Source organism: Schistocerca cancellata, chromosome 4 (genome assembly GCF_023864275.1).
Source record: "Schistocerca cancellata isolate TAMUIC-IGC-003103 chromosome 4, iqSchCanc2.1, whole genome shotgun sequence".
NCBI classification, from domain to species: Eukaryota; Metazoa; Arthropoda; class Insecta; order Orthoptera; family Acrididae; genus Schistocerca; species Schistocerca cancellata.
The window spans coordinates 237,115,290-237,135,406 of NC_064629.1; the positions used below are offsets into that span (position 1 = coordinate 237,115,290).

At 43.0% G+C, this 20,117-nt stretch overlaps 1 protein-coding gene across 1 annotated transcript in view; it reads left to right on the forward strand.

Annotated features, from left to right (window-relative positions):
• Positions 1–20,117, forward strand: part of LOC126183504 (uncharacterized) — a 307,076-nt gene that overhangs the window by 229,227 nt on the left and 57,732 nt on the right. The window contains exon 4 of the mRNA XM_049925549.1: positions 18,018–18,197. Coding sequence (XP_049781506.1) covers positions 18,018–18,197 — 180 coding nt within the window. The remainder of the gene's footprint in view (positions 1–18,017; positions 18,198–20,117) is intronic.

Below are 20,117 nucleotides of genomic sequence, written 5' to 3' on the forward strand. Positions count from 1 at the left end.
TCCATGTCTGTTACAACTCAGTGACGGCTGGTTGTGAATGACACTAGAATTATTGTCCGATGATGATCCATGTGTGTTCGACTGGAGACAGATCTCATGATCGAGCAAGCCAAGACAACAGATAGACTCGCTGTGGAGCATATTGGGTTACAACAGCGGTGTGAGGGCGAGCGTTATCCAGTTGGAAAAACACCACCTGGAATTATGTTCATGAACGGCAGCACAACAGGTCGAATCATCAGACTGACGTACAGATTTACAGTCAGGGTGCATGGGATAACCACAAGAGCACTGCTGTCATACGAAATCGCACCGCAGACCTAAATGGTTCAAATGGCTCTGAGCACTATGGGACTCAACTGCTGTGGTCATAAGTCCCCTAGAACTTAGAACTACTTAAACCTAACTAACCTAAGGACAGCACACAACACCCAGCCATCACGAGGCAGGGAAAATCCCTGGCCCCGCCGGGAATCGAACCCGGGAACCCTGGCGTGGGAAGCGAGAACGCTACCGCACGACCACGAGATGCGGGCCGCAGACCTAAACTCCAGGTGTAAGTCCAATGTGTAAAGCATGCCGAAAGCTTGGTTGCAGGCCCTCAACTGGCTTCTTCCTAATTAAAACACGGTCATCAGTGACACCGAGACAGCAAGCTTTCATAAGAAAACACAACAGACCTCCAATTCGCCCTCCAGTGAGCTGTCGCTTGACACAGCTGACGTCGAAAACAGCAGTGGCGGTGGTTTAACAAGGGGAGGCCGCCAATTGTGAAATTCAGATTCGATTCAAACTGCGCATAATAAAAGCTCATGGCCAGAGGTGTCATGTGGCAAAGCACCAAGATGCACTTCTCAGCCGTTGTCGAGAAAATCGACAGTTAAAAGAAACGTTTGTGGTGAAATACTCTCTACGCTTAATTATTTTATACAGCGTCGTGGCGCAGCGGTAAGCGCTGGAGTTCGTAATCCGAAGGTCGCCGGATCGAATCTCGCGCCATGCAATTTATTTTTATTATTATTTTTATTATTATTATTTTTATTATTATTTTTTTGTAATATATATATATCGAATCTCGCGCCATGCAATTTATTTTTATTATTTTTTTGTAATATATATATATATATATATATATATATATATATATATATATATAATAAAAATAAATTGCATGGCGCGAGATTCGGTCGCCGTGCTTATGCATCTTGGTGAAGGCGGATCGCTCTCCAATTGTACCGCCTCCATTTTTCCGTTTGTTTAACAGTGTGTACCAAAGCTCTCCCGTCCGCACTGATTTTCGACGATGTTATTAAGTTGCGCTAGGGACCGCATCTACCTTCTTTCGAAGTTAGCACGCAACTACGCTGTTATGCGGCGGCTCGTTTCGGCCCATTCAACATCTGTCCTTAAAGTGTAACGAGCGAGTAACGGAGTTTATATTTCATACCTGCCAAAGCAAGTTTGTGTTCGTGGGGTCTCTATTCTAATTCGAACGTTTGACTTAACGCTATACGTATTCGTTTCGTAATATCGTTTCTACGTCTTCCGTTAACTATACGTGGTTAACATTACGAAGACAATTAATAACCTTTGTGAAATACAACTTTGTTTGGGGAAAACATAATGATGTTCGAAGTCGCCAGTTTTTCCACGACAAACGACTTTCAACAAATTATTATATGCATAATTGTTGCAACTGATGGCCGGGAATTATATATATATATATATATATATTTGAATTACAAAAAACAAATACTAAAAAAAAAGTTGAATGGTTCAGGATTCGATCCGGCGACCTTCGGATTACGAACCCCAGCGCTTACCGCTGCACCACGACGCTGCAGAAAACTTTTACTCTTAGAGTATTTCACCGCAACGGTTTCTTTTAACTGTCGATTTTCTCGACAACGGCTGAGAAGTGCATCTTGGTGCTTTGCCACATTACACCTCTAGCCATGAGATTTTATTATGCGCAGTATGAATCGAATCTGAAATTTCACAATTGCCGGCCTCCCCTTGTAAGCCTAGTTTACACGACGCACTCAGTAGGTTGCAGGCAACTGCGCTACAGGCCACTGCGCATCTCGTTGGTGAAACAAAACCCTTTCGGCGTGTTCCAACTTCGGCGCCACTAGTTGCATGAATTTTGAGGTTGTGTGTTCGTAGAGTGTAGACAAACTGAAATATGAAGTGGGGAACGGAAATAATGTTCGCTTTTTGGATGCTTTGCATATAGGTGTTTGTGGGATTTCAGTGATGCTGATTACAAAAATGAGCAACATATTGCTGCTGCTGAGACCGTCATGTGCGATCGTAACACAGATTGTTTGACAATATCTGAGCTGCAGGGCAAAATTTGTTTGGAGCACTTATACAACTGAAGTAAGAAAAATACAAGCAAGTTTAATTCTAGCTGTGGCAATGCTCTCGTCTACAAGACTAAAATCCCATCGTTCGAGTTGGCAAGTCTTTGTTAAGCAATAATGTTGACAGGAGCGAAGGCTATACAAATTCAAGAAGCTGCATTTTTATTCAATATTCATCTATTTAAAAAGTCGCTGCAGTGCTCCCCATTCACATATGTTAGAATTTTGAAATATTGGCACTGTACAGATCTATTTTCAGGAGGGTAGTTTGCAAACCATTCTCTTCTTAATGCGGCCTGCTTCGAGTAATCATTGTTGCTAATGTTAATAATTATTACTGTTAATGTTAATAATTATTGGTGTTAATGAAATATAGTCATCACCAACTAAAACCGTATCTTATAGCATGCCTAGTGTTCTCGCTTGTAATGCACGCAATATGATTCATAATTTCAGCTCTAGCGACAGTGCTTCATGCATTACAGTACCTTTATTCCTTATCGCATAATCTATTCTATTTAGAAGAAACGTGAACCGTTTTGGTGACATTCTAAGATAATTAAAAGAACTTATTGGATCTTCCGTAATAAATTATTTCAGCAAGGATGCTGAGCAACCGAGCTGACGTCTTTTCTTCATCCAGTCACGAAACGAAACACGTTTCTTATTTTTTTTTCTTATGCAGCGATTCCACGCAACAAGCTTTAACTCCATCACAACTCGTGCGACGTGCAGCTGCCAAAACTTTCATTTCAGACACGATTCAAGGACCCACAAAACGACTAAACTGAAGTATATACTGGTGTCGTCGTGTCTACAGTCATATATGAAACCACTTGCGTCCAACTCATTCCACGCAACGAGTGGTGCAACCCAATGTCGTCGTGTAAACTAGGCTTTAGAGTCAGTGGAATGAACACTAAAAGTTGCCTGGCTCGGAGCTGCCCTTGAAGTAATTTGTAACAGTTCGTCTTATCACGGTGGTGTCAACTGCTGCTCGACTTATTGCCGCAGTCTCAATACAATGCGCCACAGCCATATGCCGAACACGACAGTCTTACCTTTCGGCAGCGCCACATGGCCCTCGGGAGCGGAGTCTTCTTACGACCGTTAGTTCCTGTGACCACCGCTGCCTGCAGTCATGTACAGTGAATAAATACCTGCCAAATTTTTCTGCAATAACGCAGAAGGAATATCCAGCTTCGCGTAGCCCAATTACATGACCTCGTTCAAACTCTGTGAGCTCTTACAATAGCGTCTTCGTCGTCTTAAATGTATTCTTGATAGACAGTAAATCACAGGTAACTAATGCTGATGACCGTTACAGTGTGTATTAAAGCAAACCTGATATGCGTCCTCATATGCACGTTCCGAGTAAGGTTTTAAGGAATGGGAAAAATCCACCATGGTTTAATAGCCGTGTTAGAAAAGCGCTACGTAAACAAAGATCACTTCATCTGAGATTCTAGAGAAGTAAAAACTAGCCGACAAACAAAAGCTGAACGAAGCGAAACTGAGCGTAAGGAGAGTAATGAGAGTAGCGTTCAATGATCTCGAAAGTAAGACGGTGTCAACTGTCCTGAGTAAAAACACTAAGACTTTTGTCGTATGTAAAATCAGTAAGTGGGTCAAAATCATCTATTCATTCTCTGTGACCACACCGGAACCGAAACGAAAGATAACAGAGAGAAGGCCGAAATACTGAATTCAGTCTTCCGAAGTTGTTTCACCGCGGAAAATCGTAACACTGTCCCTCCTTCCAATCGTCATGCGAACGGCGAAACGGCAGATATTGAGAGAACCGATCGCGGAATTGAAAAGCAGCTTCTATCGCTTAGTAGTGGAAAGGCTTCAGGACCAGATGAGATACCTATAAGACTCTATAAAGATTATCGTAGATAGCTTGAGCAACGAAAGTTACCCAACGACAGGAAAAAAATACAGGTCATTCCCGTTTTTAAGAAAGGCCGTAAGACAGATCCACACAATTATAGACGTATATCGTTGCCGTCAATCTGTTGTAGAATTATGGAACATGTTTTATGCTCAAGAATTATGACGTTCTTAGAAAATGAACATCTCCTCTATAAAAGACGGATTCCGCAGAGATCATGCGAAACTCTGCTCTCTCTGTTCCTCCATGAGATCCACAGCGGCGCTGAGGTTGATGCCGTGTGGCTTGATTTCAGCGAGACATTTGACACCGTCCCGCACTGCCGTTCGATGAAAAAAATAAGTGCTTACGGAGTATCGCAGCAGACTTGCCATTGGATTCATGACTTTCTTGCAGATAGAACTCAACACGTCGCTCTTAACGGAACTAAATAAACAGATGTAAATGTAATATCAGGAGTACCACAGGGAAGATCGATAGGAACGCAATATACAGGGTGAATCACCTATCATTACCGCTGGATGTATTTCGTAAACCACATCAAATACTGACGAATCGATTCCACAGACCGAAGGTGAGGAGAGGGGCTAGTGTAATTGGTTAACACAAACCATAAAAAAATGTACGGAAGTATGTTTTTTAACACAAACCTACGTTTTTTTAAATGTAACTCCGTTAGTTTTGTTAGCACATCTGAACATATAAACAAATACGTAATCAGAGCCGTCTGTTGCATTGTAAAATGTTAATTATGTCCGGAGATATTGTAACCTAAAGTTGACGCTTGAGTGAGTACCACTCCTCCGCTGTTCGATCGTGTGTATCGGAGAGCACCGAATTACGTAGGGATCCAAAGGGAACGGTGATGGACCTTAGGTACAGAAGAGACTGGAACATCACATTACGTCCACATGCTAACAACTTTTTATTGGTCTTTTTCACTGACGCACATGTACATTACCATGAGGGGTGAGGTACACGTACACACGTGGTTTCCGTTTTCAATTACGGAGTGGAATAGAGTGTCCCGACATGTCAGGCCAATAGATGTTCAATGTGGTGGCCATCATTTGCTGCACACAATGCAATCTCTGGCGTAATGAATGTCGTACACGCCGCAGTACATGTGGTGTAATTTCGCCGCAGGCTGCCACAATACGTTGTTTCATATCCTCTGGGTCTGTAGGCACATCACGGTACACATTCTCCTTTAACGTACCCCACAGAAAGAAGTCCAGAGGTGTAAGATCAGGAGAACGGGCTGGCCAATTTGTGCGTCCTCCACGTCCTATGAAACACCCGTCGAACATCCTGTCAAGGGTCAGCCTAGTGTTAATTGCGGAATGTGCAGGTGCACCATCATGCTCATACCACATACGTCGACGCGTTTCCAGTGGGACATTTTCGAGCAACGTTGGCAGATCATTCTGTAGAAACGCGATGTATGTTGCAGCTGTTGGGGCCCTGCAATGAAGTGAGGACCAATGAGGTGGTCGCCAATGATTCCGCACCATACATTTACAGTCCACGGTCGCTGTCGCTCTACCTGTCTGAGCCAGCGAGGATTGTCCACGGACCAGTAATGCATGTTCCGTAGATTCACTGCCCCGTGGTTTGTGAAACCCGCTTCATCGGTAAACGAGTAGAACTGCAACGCATTCTCTGTCCATGCCCATTGACAGAATTGCACTCGATGATTAAAGTCATCACCGTGTAATTGCTGATGTAGCGACACATGAAACGGGTGAAAGCGGTGCGATGCAGTATGCGCATGACACTACTTTGACTCAGTCCACCGGCTCTCGCAATGTCCCGTGTACTCATGTGTGGGTTCATGGCAACAGCAGCTAACACACCAACTGCACCCGCTTCTCCTGTGACGGGCCTGTTACGGACCCGTTTGCGTGCTACGACCATACCTGTTGCATACAGTTGGCGGTAGATCTTTTGCAATGTGCGGCACGTTGGATGCTCTCTGTCCGGGTACCGTTCTGCATACACCCTGCAGGCTTCAGCTGCATTTCGTCGACACTCGCCATAAATGAGTATCATCTCCGCCTTTTCAGAGTTCGAATACACCACGGTCACAGTTCCTACAACACTACACTATCACAGACGTCTGGTAACACGGTGTACTACAGTTGGTCTGCGTGCGGAGACGAATGCAGAATAACAATAGCAGCAAGCGCTACATGCGGACACTGCGACAGCTAGACCAAACCACAACAGTGCACTACAGCCACACTCGTAAACACGGTCGTCATTGTAAACATGTCCATGCTGATGCTGCTCGCCGACCGTGGCCCGTGTTTGTTACAACACGCAACTGAACGTCGGAGGTTTCAAGCTTCAACTTTAGGTTACAATATCTCCGGATGTAATTAACATTTTGCAATGCAACAAACGGCACTGATTACGTATTTGTTCATATGTTCAGATGTGCTAACAAAACTAACGTGGTTCCATTTAAAAAAAACGTAGGTTTGTTAAAAAACATACATCCGCGCAGTTTTGTATGGTTTGTATTAAACAATTACACTAGCTCCTCTCCTCACGTTCGGTCTGTGGAATCGGTTCGTCAGTATTTGATGTGGTTTACGAAATATATCCAGCGGTAACGTTAAGTGACTCACCATGTATATAAATGATCTAGTAGAAAGCGTCGGATGCTCTATAAGGCTATTTGCAGATGATGCAGTTGTTTAGCCGGCCGGAGTGGCCGAGCGGTTCTAGGCTCTACAGTCAGAAAGCGCGCGACCGCTACGGTCGCAGGTTCGAATCCTGCCTGGGGCATAGATGCGTGTGATGTCCTTAGGTTAGTTAGGTTTAAGTAGTTCTAAGTTCTAGGGGACGGATGACCTCAGAAGTTAAACCATTGATGCAGTAGTTTATACCAAAGTAGCAACGCCAGAAGATAGTAAGAATCTGCAGAACGACGTGCAGAGTGTTTGATGAATGGTGCAGGCTCTGGCAGTTGACCCTGAACGTAAATAAATGTAACATATTGCGCATACATAGGGAAAGAAATCCACTACTGTACAGCTACATTATTAATAACAAACAGCTGGAGACAGCGTCTGCCGTAAAATATGTAGGCGTAACTATCCAGAGCGACCTGAAGTGGAATGACCATATAAAACAGATAGTGGGAAAAGCAGACACAGGACTCAGATTCATCGGAAGAATCGTAAGGAAATTTAACTCATCCACGAAAGAAGTGGCTTATAAGGCGCTTGTTTCGCCAGAGTCTTGAGTTCTGTTCATCTATCTGGAATCCCTATCAGGTAGGACTGATAGGAGACAGAAGATCCAAAGAAGAGGTGCGCGTTTCGTCACGGGATCGTTTAGCTGGCGAGAGAGCATTACAGAGATGCTAACAAAACTCCACTGCCAGACGTTACAGGAGAGGCGTTATGCATCACGGAGAGATTTACTACTGAAATTTCTGGACAGCACTTTTCAGGTGGAGTCAAACAACATATTACTTCCCCCCACATACATCTCCCTTATTGACAACGAGGAGGAAATTCGAGAAATTAGAGCCAATACAGAGGCTTACCGACAATCATTCTTCCCACGCACTATTCGCGAGTGGAACAGGGTTGGAGGGATCAGATTGTGGTACCGAAAGTACCCTCCGCCACACACCATTAGGTGGCTTGCGAAGTATGGTGTAGATGTATATAGTCGCCCTATTAGTGCCATTCTTAAGGGACTGGTGCGAAATATTAATAGATGTCGTATTTCAGATGTAGAAACAGACCTACAAACTTTCGCTTTTCCCCTGGTGTTGGTTTTTTCCCGTGCGTGCATTATCCTGAACATACCTCGTCTATAATGAATCCGTTGGGGGGCTGGTCCAGTGGTCATATCAAATAGCAACACAGCTTACATCGGTAGTGTATGACTGAAGACTGTTTCTGTCTAGCAAGTTGAAACAAGTCGAACAACTCTTGCTGAAATAATTTAATGAATATCATAGTGGAAGAGGTAGGTAGGTGTCGTTAATTTCCCCCCCCCCCCCCCTCCCCCAAGGGCTGCAGCGTGCTGACGTGGCGTGTTCCGCGCCGACGTTGGTAGCTGGCAATGAAGGAAAAATTTGACAACAAGCGACAAACGTAATGTAGAGTTTAGGCTAGAAAGAGTGCAGCCGTGTGCCGGCGGACGTGTGATGTGATGCGAGGTGATGCTTCTGATTGCGGACCATTGTGCGTCGGATTTCCGCTGGCCTCCAAACGCGTTTGTAGCGCTCACCGATTCCACTCGAGCGGCTGCCAATGCTCTCTGTGGTGTTTTAAGGTCACAACCGTGCCTGAGCCGTACATGCCGTTACTGCACGATGCGATGTAACGACTAGCTGTCGTGAATTACTTAAAGCGGTCGATTTTTTTTAGGAAACAGCGATTCCTTTTGTAAGATATTTTAGAACTCTTGACATCACATTAGCAATTGATAATAGCCATGGAGCACTCTACTTAACATGTAGAAACTGGCGTTTTACTGAAATGTGATTATGTAGTTAGAAAAATATGATCTGGAATAGAATTTAGATTACAGGCTATTTTGAGCTATTCACCAAACCGTATCCCTCGTAAAATAAACAACATTAGCGCGCGCTGAAAACTAATGCCACTGAATTTTTTAAATTCTGATTTCGATATCGGTTGAGGAATGTCACATATTTAAGAAAAATGGCTCTGAGCACTATGGGACTTAACTGCTGTGGTCATTAGTCCCCTAGAACTTAGAACTACTTAAACCTAACTAACCTAAGGACACCACACACATCCATACCCGAGGCAGGATTCGAACCTGCGACCGTAGCGGTCGCGCGATTCCAGACTGAAGCGCCTAGAACCGCTCGACCACTCCGGCCGGCTCACACATTTAAGAGACTGACTTTCCCCACTTCGCTGACTCAAGTTGCAACCCTCTGTCGCTAGAGGGCTCTGAATTGTAGTGGTCAAAGCAGTATGTAATGCAACTATGTCGGCGCGTGAGAAAGTGAGCTGTAATCGAGCTTCTAATAGCAGAAAACGTGCGTCTATTTGAAATCCAGAGAAGAATGAAAGCTATGTACGGTGGTAATTGTATCGGAGTGGACGACTACGTACGGTAACCGACGAGACTCGTCGGAAGCGGGTTCATGAAATCATCAGAGAAAATCGTCGGATAACAAAACTCTCAGGTAAGTGTGGCATATCACGAGGGCGTGTACAGGCCATCATTGCAGAACTTCGGTTCAGAAAAGTGTGGACACGGTGCGTGCCTCGAATGCTCACTCCTTACATGTAACAGACGAGATTGGATATCTATCAACAATTTCTTTTGCGTTTTGAGCGTGAGGATGATCTGTTCCTTATCAACATTGTGACAGGCGATGAAAGCGGAGTTAATTATTTTTATCATGAAAACAAGAGAATATCAGTAGAGTTCGCCACAAAGGATCACAGACACCAGAAATGTTACAGACCATGCCATCAGCAGGCAGTCATGCTCAGTGTTCTGGGATGTTCACGGTGTGCTGCATTTGGAATTCATGCCTGAAGGCACCACCATAAACACTGCAAGATACTGCGACACCCTCAGAAAACAAATCACGAATTCAAAGATTTCGTCACACAATGAGCATCCTCTCCCCCAGCATGTCAATGCCAGACCACTAGTGAGCGTTGCAACACCTGCCACTATCCGACGCCTTTCGTTCACGTCATCGATCATCCCCCATATAGCACCAACTTGGCCCCATCCAGTTCTCATCTGTTTCCAAAACTTAAAGAACACCTTCGGGGACATCATTTACAAGGGAACCTCCCCATCGCACCGCCCCCCCCCCCCCTCAGATTTAGTTATAAGTTGGCACAGTGGATAGGCCTTGAAAGACTGAACACATATCAATCGAGAAAACAGGAAGTAGTTGTGTGGAACTATGAAAAAATGAGCAAAATATACAAACTGAGTAGTCCATAAGCTAGATAGGCAACATCAATGATAATGTGAGCTCAGGAGCGCCGTGGTCCCGTGGTCAGCGTGAGCAGCTGCGGAACGAGAGGTCCTTGGTTCAAGTCTTCCCTCCAGTGAAAAGTTAATTTTTTTTTATTTTCATACAATTATTACGGTATCTGTCCGTCCGTCCGTGCGATGCGAGGTAACTGCGCCGTAGTATGGGGACGCTACACCTAAACAAACATCGAAACTAAACATATGTTTTGACAGAGCACAGGGAAAATTGAGCAGCTGTGAAACTGTTGCATTCATTTGTTGCAGTTTATGTGAAAAACTCTTATGTTTTCATCCCTTTTTTGGGAGTGATTATCACATCCACTAGGAAACCTAAATCGGGCAAGGTAGAAGAATCTTTTTACCCATTCGCCAAGTGTATAAGTTAGGTGGGTCGACAACATATTCCTGTTATGTGACGCCCATGCCGTCACCAGTGTCGTATAGAATATATCAGACGTTTTCCTGTGGAGGAATCGGTTGACCTATGACCTTGCGATCAAATGTTTTCGGTTCCCATTTGAGAGGCACGTCCTTTCGTCTACTAATCGCACGGTTTTGCGGTGCGGTCGCAAAACACAGACACTAAACTTATTAAAGTGAACAGAGACGTCAATGAACGAACGAACAGATCATAACTTTGCAAAAATAAAGAAAGTAAACTTTTCACTCTAAGGAAGACTTGAACCAAGGACCTTTCGTTCCGCAGCTGCTCACGCTACCCACGGGACCACGGCGCTCCTGAGTTCACACAATCCTTGATGTTCCCTATCTTGTGCATGGGCTATTCAGTTTGTATATTTTGCTTATTTTTTCATAGTTCCACACAACTTCTTCCTGTTTTCTCGATTGATCTATATTCAGTTTTTCAAGGCCTATCCACTGTGCCAACTTCTAACTAAATCTGAGGGGGGTGCGATGGGGAGGTTCCCTTGTTAGTAATGATGCGGTGTAAGCAGCGGTGAGGTTGTGGCTCCGTCAACAATGTCAAACATCCATTATCCATTGACGGCATGAACAGAAGAATAAAGACTCATAATGTAAATAACGTAACTGTTACTTCTTGGTACGTTATTGTAAAGAACCTGCAGACGTCAGTGGAAGTGATAGACTCAATAAGTGTGTACAACGCATTGAAAATACCGTTTTTTTTACTGTTTATAAGAGGGGCGTGAAAGGGAAGCAGTGGTTGGGAAGGGAGTGAGACAGGGTTGTAGCCTCTCTCCGAGGTTATTCAATCTGTATATTGAGCAAGCAGTAAAGGAAACAAAAGAAAAATTTGGAGTAGGTATTAAAATCCATGGAGAAGAAATAAAAACTTTGAAGTTCGCCAATGACATTGTAATTCTGTCAGAGACAGCAAAGGACTTGGAAGAGCAGTTGAACGGAATGGACAGTGTCCCGAAAGGAGGATATAAGATAAACATCAACAAAAGGAAAACGAGGATAATGGAATATAGTCGAATTAAGTCAGGTGATGCTGAGGAATTAGATTAGGAAATGGGACACAAAGTAGTAAAGGAGTTTTGCTATTGGGGGAACAAAATAACTGATGATAGTCGAAGTAGAGGATACAAAATGTAGACTGGCAATGGCAAGGAAAGCGTTTCTGAAGAAGAGAAATTTAACATCGAGTATAGATTTAAATGTCAGGAAGTCGTTTCTGAAAGTATTTGTATGGAGTGTAGCCATGTATGGAAGTGAAACGTGGACGATAAATAGTTTGGACAAGAAGAGAATAGAAGCTTTCGAAATGTGGTGCTACAGAAGAATGCTGAAGATTAGATGGGTAGATCACGTAACTAACGAGGAGGTATTGAAAGGATTGGGGAGAAGAGTAGTTTGTGGCACAACTTGACAAGAAGAAGGGACCGGTTGGTAGGACATGTTCTGAGGCATCAAGGGATCACAAATTTAGCATTGGAGGGCAGTGTGGAGGATAAAAATCGTAGAGGGAGACCAAGATATGAATACAGTAAGCAGATTCAGAAGGATGTAGGATGCAGTAAGTACTGGGAGATGAAGCTTGCGCAGAATAGAGTAGCATGGAGAGCTGCATCAAACCAGTCTCAGGACTGAAGACAGCAACATAAGAAATTCAGGGGAAACCCATCAAAAGTTGTTCACTAATGTAGAATGACGTCTTCTGATGAATTATGCGACACATTGGCGCCATATCTGACAAAGGAAAGTATACAGCTGATTAGCAGTGTATCACTAGGGGACAGGTTAAAGCACACTTGAAAGTAAATTCATTAGGATGCCTTTGTGTTTCAACAACGAAAAGTTCTATATCCAAATTCATTCTGCCTCACAAAAACTTACCTCATTAAATGATGGAGAAAGACCACGTGGTCGTATAACATACGGGCCAATAGCGGTAGATTAAGCAACTGTAGCTGTAATTTTGATTACCAGTCAACAGCAACTAACAAAATTGTACATAAATCTTTGTTGTTCATTTCAACTTTCTCAGCACTACTCTTCATGTGGGAAAAGATGTACGAGGGAGTACCTTAAAAAAACTGCCGTGGGCGGAGCTTGTGTAGTATGCATTTCTGCCGCTGGGCGTGCATAGCGCAACTCACTGCCAGTTAAGTACCGCCTATGTTGTCGACCTGGCTTGTTCTGTTCATCTGCAGTGATTGGTTTTGCTAGGAGTGGTTTGTTTTTGTGATGGAAAGTTTGCCGGCCGCTGTGGTCTAGCGGTTCTACGCGCTCAGTCCGGAACCGCGCAACTGCTACGGTCGCAGGTTCGAATCCTGCTTCGGGCATGGATGTGTGTGATGTCCTTAGGTTAGTTAGGTTTAAGTAGTTGTAAGTTCTAGGGGACTGATGACCACAGATTTTAAGTCCCATAGTGCTCAGAGCCATTTGAACCATTTTTTTAATGGCAAGTTTAATTGAACAACGTACAGCTGTGAAATTTTGTTTTCTACTCAGTAAAAATGCTGCTGAAACTGTTTTTGTTGAAAAGAGCTTACCAAGATGGCGCTATGGGAAAAACTCCAGTGTGGGAGTGCTTAGTTTGATTTAAAAATGGCGACATGTCGATTAATCACAAACCTCGTTCTGGACGTCCATCAGCTGGCCGAATCGACGAAACTGTTGGAAAATTTCTGGAGCTTGTGCTCGCACTGTCGACAGCCAATTGACTAGCTGTCATAGATTGGTGTTGGTCACAAAAGACCTGATTTGTGGCAGACAGGAGACTGGTTCTTCCACCACGACAATGCACCTGCACATACAGCCATCTCTGTTATAGTGTCTGGCTGGAAAGGCATGTTTCCACTACCCCACGCACCTTGCTCTCCTGGCCTGGCCCGTGCGACTTTTTCTTATTTCCACGCATGAAAATGGGGTATGAGAGAGCACCGATTTGAAAACATTGAAGTCAAGAAAAAAACGAGGGAGGAACTGTCAGCCATTTCTGAAGATGGCTACAAAAAAAGATTCGAACAGTGGAAACACGGGTGGAACGAAAACGTTAGGTGTAATGGAGAGTATTTTGAAGGGATACGGTTTTTTGTAAATAATTTGAAAATAACTTCTAAAAAATTCTTGTTTTTTGGTACCCCTCATAATCTAAAAAGTTCGCATTGTACATATACCAGAATTTCCAAAATGGCATGGGGTAGTGGTGGCAGGAGAGTCCGCCGAATATTTATAATAGTAAAATGGGATAAGAATTTTTAACAAAGATATATTGGAATGTAGTATAAATTATAGCATTATTAAGGAAAACTACTTTTTTGCTAAGAAAAATAATTTACATTTGGGAAAACACACAATATGCAGATCGCATAATTCATCTGATTCCAGGGTCGTATAGATGTAATTCTCCAAAATCAGCAGTGCAAGGCTTTGTTCACTTAATTTTGATAAACAATGAAATACTTTAGCTATATAACAAATTAGGGTTCCTTCTAGATAGTGCATTGTGGGCAGTGTCTTCTTGTTTCGACGAGTATTAAGCACTGCTCTTGTTCATTTGTGACTCTAATTTCGTCAGTTTGCATATGTGGTTTAGTGGGAAGCCACATTTTGAAAACTTCCTGCAGATTGACAATGTATTTTAAATATCTTCTCAACTAAATCCAATAGTGCTGTTGACCTGGGTCACCTCGGGCTCGAAATGCAGTAACCTGTCTTTCCCTGCTAAGTATTCTCTTTTACAAGGTCTGTGAAAAACATTATTTCGTTCTGCGGATTCATAGGCTACTATACTCCACAATTCCTATGCAGAAATTTCGTAGAGAACTTCAGCTTACTTAAGGCCTCATCTTAGAAGGAAAAGTAGCATATAGCCCTGAAAAGGGTCTTGTCTTTCAGTTCAGTTTTTGTTTCCCAGTCTTAAAGACTGCTGAACGATATTTAATATCCTGCTAGCAGCACTTCTTCAGAATTTGTAGGAGGAATAAACTCGATATCTTTAACTGTTTGGTCAATGCAAGACACGACACCCCTTCCCCAACCCCTCGTGCTAGTTAGTGTCTTCTATTTCCTAGGCATCCGTGTCTTACATTATAATTCTGTCGTAAACAATACACATTTTTAAATTTTTGTTAAGTCTAGCATTAAAAGCAACATAGAAGAGATCTATTTCCTAGTGCTATTATCACGTCACGATGTATCACGAATGCATGTTTCCCGTCTTGTGAGAAAAGGCGTCTTTATGAACCAGAAAAATCGAATTAAAAGAAATGAAAATATAAGACACTGAAGCTCAGTAAGAACGCTAACAGTAAGCTATGAAAATATGACGAAAATAACAAGTAGAGATACTTTCAGCGAGGTAAAAACCTCAAGAAATCAGAAGAACGCAAAATAAACAGCACGTTATAACAGCATTGCTCGCTCAACTTGTTCGCGTAATTGGTGAGAAGAAATTAACACCGACGAAAATGCCTACTGCGGCAACCTCTCAACTGGGGCAACCCCTGTCCCTGCTACAACAAAATCAAACCTGGAGTAAACTGGCGAGGTAGCAGCTGCTTACCCCTACTCTGACGTTGCACCAAGGCCTCAGAGATTCGCCCGGTGTGGAAAGGTCAAATGAAGTAGGGATGAGCGGATGCGTAGCCAACCGCGCGGTTAAACGCGGCCAAACTTCACGGAGACGTCGGGCGCAAATGCTCTGTTGTATTAGCAAGTATTTGCGATTACGCTGTTTCGTTGTGTAGCTAAACAAATACTGTTCATAGCATGCTTCATGGGACTACCTATGGCAATGGGGAAACTTCAATTTGTTTTTCGTTTTTTAACGTGACATTTTGTGTATCCATTAGATAGAACGCTCGCAAATGATATTGCGATGTTCCACTTAACCATATGAATTAACAAAGAAGTCTAATACAAAAATGGACAGAGCCCTGAGCATCAGTTCAGTAGTCGGGGTGTTGTCAAGTCCGCCCCGGATCTACATTGTACATAATTTGTTTTAGGAAGGCTATCATACAATTAGTACCTGGTCTATAAAACTGAGCGGGAAAGAACATTTCTTTTGGTGGCGGAATTTCGAGCAAATTTTTTAAAGAAATGCAACCATCGGTATTTGGGCGATATTTTTGTTCTATGCGGTTTTCAGGCGACACAGGCAAATCCAAATGTTTTTCTACGGACTGATTTTAATTTCGTCATTTTTAATTATGTTTACCGCTCCACTGCCTTGCGAGATACTGAAATAACAGCTATAGACAAGTAATTTGGCTATTACAGTTGTGCGTACATAACAGCTTACGATAGCACTAACGGACGAATGAAAATCGGTTTTCCTCTTCGTTCTTGTTGCAGATTTCTCCATAATTAGAAATTATCACAATAGAACACAGCAAAAAAAGAACAAATGGCAGCACTTACATTAAATTCAGCTGCAAGTAAGAACTGTACTGATTAACAGAACTGAGATCAAGTAAGACCAACAATATACACCTGAAGTACAGGTGAGCGATAGCGCTATCGATGTATCAACAGTTTAAATCTTTCGATGATTTTGTTTTCTATCGATAGTGCATATCCCTTTTTCGTAGTAAGACTGAAAATCAAAATATCTTTCAGATTCAGTACACAGGAACTACGTCGTGTATAATTTCATTTACATGATTTTTTCTTTGGGGGTGGGGGGCGTAAAGACCTTGCGGATCCCACCTTTGGCTACATCGTTGCTGTATGTTGATTATCCCCAAAGCTAAGGTTACTGGGTCATTTCCTTTTACCTCAGTTTTATGTTCTCTCTTTACTGTTATAATTATTGCTGTCTGCACAGTCAGTGTTCCCTAATTCCGAAATAAAAGGAAAATGAATGGAAAGTTGTATAGGGTGTATCAAAAATAATCATGCGATTTAAGAGTCATAACTAGTATGTTGTTAGAGATAAGTGCATGAACAACGTACTATTGGGAAGAGCAATCTCTCGAGTTTTACACGGTTCCCGCTAGGTAGCAGCATTGTGTGCCCACTTCAGTTCTAATAAAGATGGTGTCGAGACAACAGGAAGTGTTGTGTGTTCTACGTTTAGCGCAGTGCGGGTCAGTAATAACTGTTCAGCGTGACTTTCGTACTAGGTAGGGTGTGGATCCTCCTACGGCACAGACAATTAGATGATGGCATGAACAATTCAGAGAAACATGTTTGTGCAGAGGCAAATCGCCGGGCCGTCCCCGAGTGTCTGACAGCCGTCGAACGCCATAGTTTCACAAAGAGTCCGCAGAAATCCGTTCGCATTGCAGCTCGACAGCTCAACATGCCCCCGATGTCAGTCTTGAATTTGCTGCGTCGACGCTTACACATGTAACTACACAAAATTCAGCTACTGCAAGCTCCTCGTGAAGGTGACGAACAACAATGTGTCGATTCTGTAATTTCGTTCTTGGCAAAATGGAGAATCAGTTTTCTTCCACGCTTAGTGTTTAGTGACGAGGCAACATTCCATTGAAAAGGAAAGGTGAAACGTCATAATATGAGAATATGGGGTACGGAACAGCCACAAGTAGTTGTACAGCATGGGAGGGACTCTTCAAATTTAATGTGTTTTGTGCAGTTTCACGGGAAAAGGTGTTGGTCCATTTTTCTTTGCCAAGAATACTGTTACAGGAAGCACATATCTCGATATGCTTGAGAACTTTTTCTTCCCACAATTGGAGACTGATGCGAACGACTTCATTTACCAACAGGATGGGGCACCGCCACGTTGGCATCTGGAAGTGTGGGAATTTTTAAATCAAAGTATAACTGAACAGTGGATAGGTCGCACTGGACCAAGGTTCAGCCATACATTACTGGCCTCCAAGGTGACCGGACCTGACTGTATGTAATTATTTCTTGTGGGGATTTATAAAAGACTGTTTACGTGCATCCGTTACAAACAACAATGAAAAAAGTGAGACATCGCGTAACAGCAGCTGTGGAAGTTGCAACTCAAGACAAGCTCGCCGCCGTGTGAGAAGAATCTGAGTATCGGATTGACATAATGCTGTGCATCTCAAGGGGGTGTGAAAAGGTATGAAAAAACTTTTTGAGTTTCCTGTTCATCAAAAAACAAAATCGGTCGTATACGTTTATTAGTTTCAGAAATATGTGTCACAGCGGATAATTCTTTCTGATACACCCTGTATTTTAGACTAGTGCCTGAAGATGAGCGGTATTCGAAATTAAAATTGCAGCTGTAAACGTGTTCAGTACTTAAATGTATTCAGGTCATTGACGAATTAGTGTTTCTCGCTACTGGGAGCCTTTTGAGGACACTGTGGTTGTTGCAGAGTCGCACGACTCTGGCGGCGAGCCGATCCGGCCGGAGTACTGCCCGATCAACGGGCGCTTCACGTTCACGTACAGCGGCGTGGGCGGCGAGTGCCCGGTGCCTGTGTCGGAGCTCGACAACTGCCCGTCGGGCGCCAGCCTCAGCCTGCGCTTCCGCAGGTGCTCCTTCCCCGACTACAGTAAGTAGCTGCACCGCAGGGAACTCATTTTCCTGAGTACTCTCTTGATTTATTTTGAAACTAATAGTTGTTGTTTTTTATAAGTCTGAGGACTAGCTTGTTGCACCTACCCATGCTACCCTGTGTAAGTATCTTCATCTGCGAATAACTATTGCAACACACACACACACACACACACACACACACACACACACACACACACACACACACACAGTTTTCTCCAGTACTAAACTGACGATCCCTTGAGTCTCAGAATGTGTCCTATCAACCAATCTGTTCTTCTAGTCAGGTTGTACGGCAAATTTCTCTTCTCCCCAATTCTATTCAGTATCTCCTCATTAGTTAAATGATCTATCCTTCGGCATTCTTATGTAGCACCACATTTCAAAAGCTCTTTTTCTCTTCTAGTCTGAACTGTTGATCGTCCATGTTTCGCTTCCGTACATGGCTAAACCCCATTCAGATACTTTCCGAAAAGACTTCCTAACACTTAGATCCATTGTCGATGTCAACAAATTTCGTTCCTGCAGAAACGCGTTTCTTGCCATTTTATATCCTCTCTACTTCGGCTGTCAGTTATTTTGCTGCCCAAATAGCAAAACTCATCCACTAGGTATTGTACGTGTCTCGTTTCATAGTCCAATTCCTTCAGCATCACCCGAATTAATTCGGCTACATTCCATTATCCTTATTTTGCTTTCGTTGACTATGTATCATCCTTTCAAGACAGTATCCATTTGGTTCAACTGCTCTTCCAAGTCCGTTGCTGCCTGTGACAGAATTACAGTGTAAAAACCTCGTAGTTTTAGTTTTTCTTCCTAAACTTCAATTCCTACTCCAAATTTTTCTTTGGTTTCCTTTACTGCTTGCTCAGTGTAAAGACAATAACAATGAATATAGGCTACAACCCCATCTCACTCCTTTCTCAACCCCTGAAGCTCCCTCCACTCATAATGTTGTCTGGTTTCTGTAAGAGTTGTAAATTGCCTTTCGTTCCCTGTATATTACCACTCTACCTTAAGGATTTCAAAGAAAGTATTCCAGTCAGTGTAGTCAAAAGCTTTCTCTTAATCTACAAATGCTATAAACGTAGGTTTGCCTTCCCTCTATCTATCTTAAGTTGTAGGGTCAGTATTGCCTCTCGTGTGTCCACATTTCTCCGGAATCCAAACTAAACTTCCCTGAGGTTGACTTCTACCAGTTTTTTCGTTCTTCTGTAAAGAATTCGTGTTAGTATTTTGTAACCATGAATTATTAAATTGATAGTTCGATCATATTCACACCTGTCAGCACCTGCTTTCTTTGCGACTAGAATTACTACATTCATCTTGAAGTCTGAGTTGTATTTCGCCTGTCCCATACATCTTGCACGCAAGATGAAGAGTGTTGACTTTGTTTCGCAGTTCAGCGATTAGCTGATTTGCCCCCCCCCCCCCCCCCTGCGTATTATCAAGCTACATTACAGTGATAATTTTAGTGTATGCACGATATACTCAACACATCCGCGTTTCACACAACACTTTGTAATGTTAGCTGACACAGTGACTAACCACGCATAGGGGTTGTTCGTGGCCTTCATATCCAAGCAGTAGCGTACGCTGAAGATGTTGGTAAGACATGCAACATGAAACTACGTTGTATGATGTACGTCACGTTGCTCACTCACCATGGTTTTGTCTCTAATGCAACTTGCTCTGCGGTTCTTCTTGCACAACTCCTCAGTAACGTCATCGGGAAATGATTTTCTTTGTATTTCTCATCTGCGCCAGCAGAGCCGTTTCTATGGACATTTCGAGTGCGGACGGACAACTTAGTCCTTGCACATTCAAAATAAAAGTTTTTTTAGTTTCATCAAGGCGCAAAACGATCCTCCTACCGATGACGAAAGAGCTCTATTTAGATACAGGAAACTTAATATTT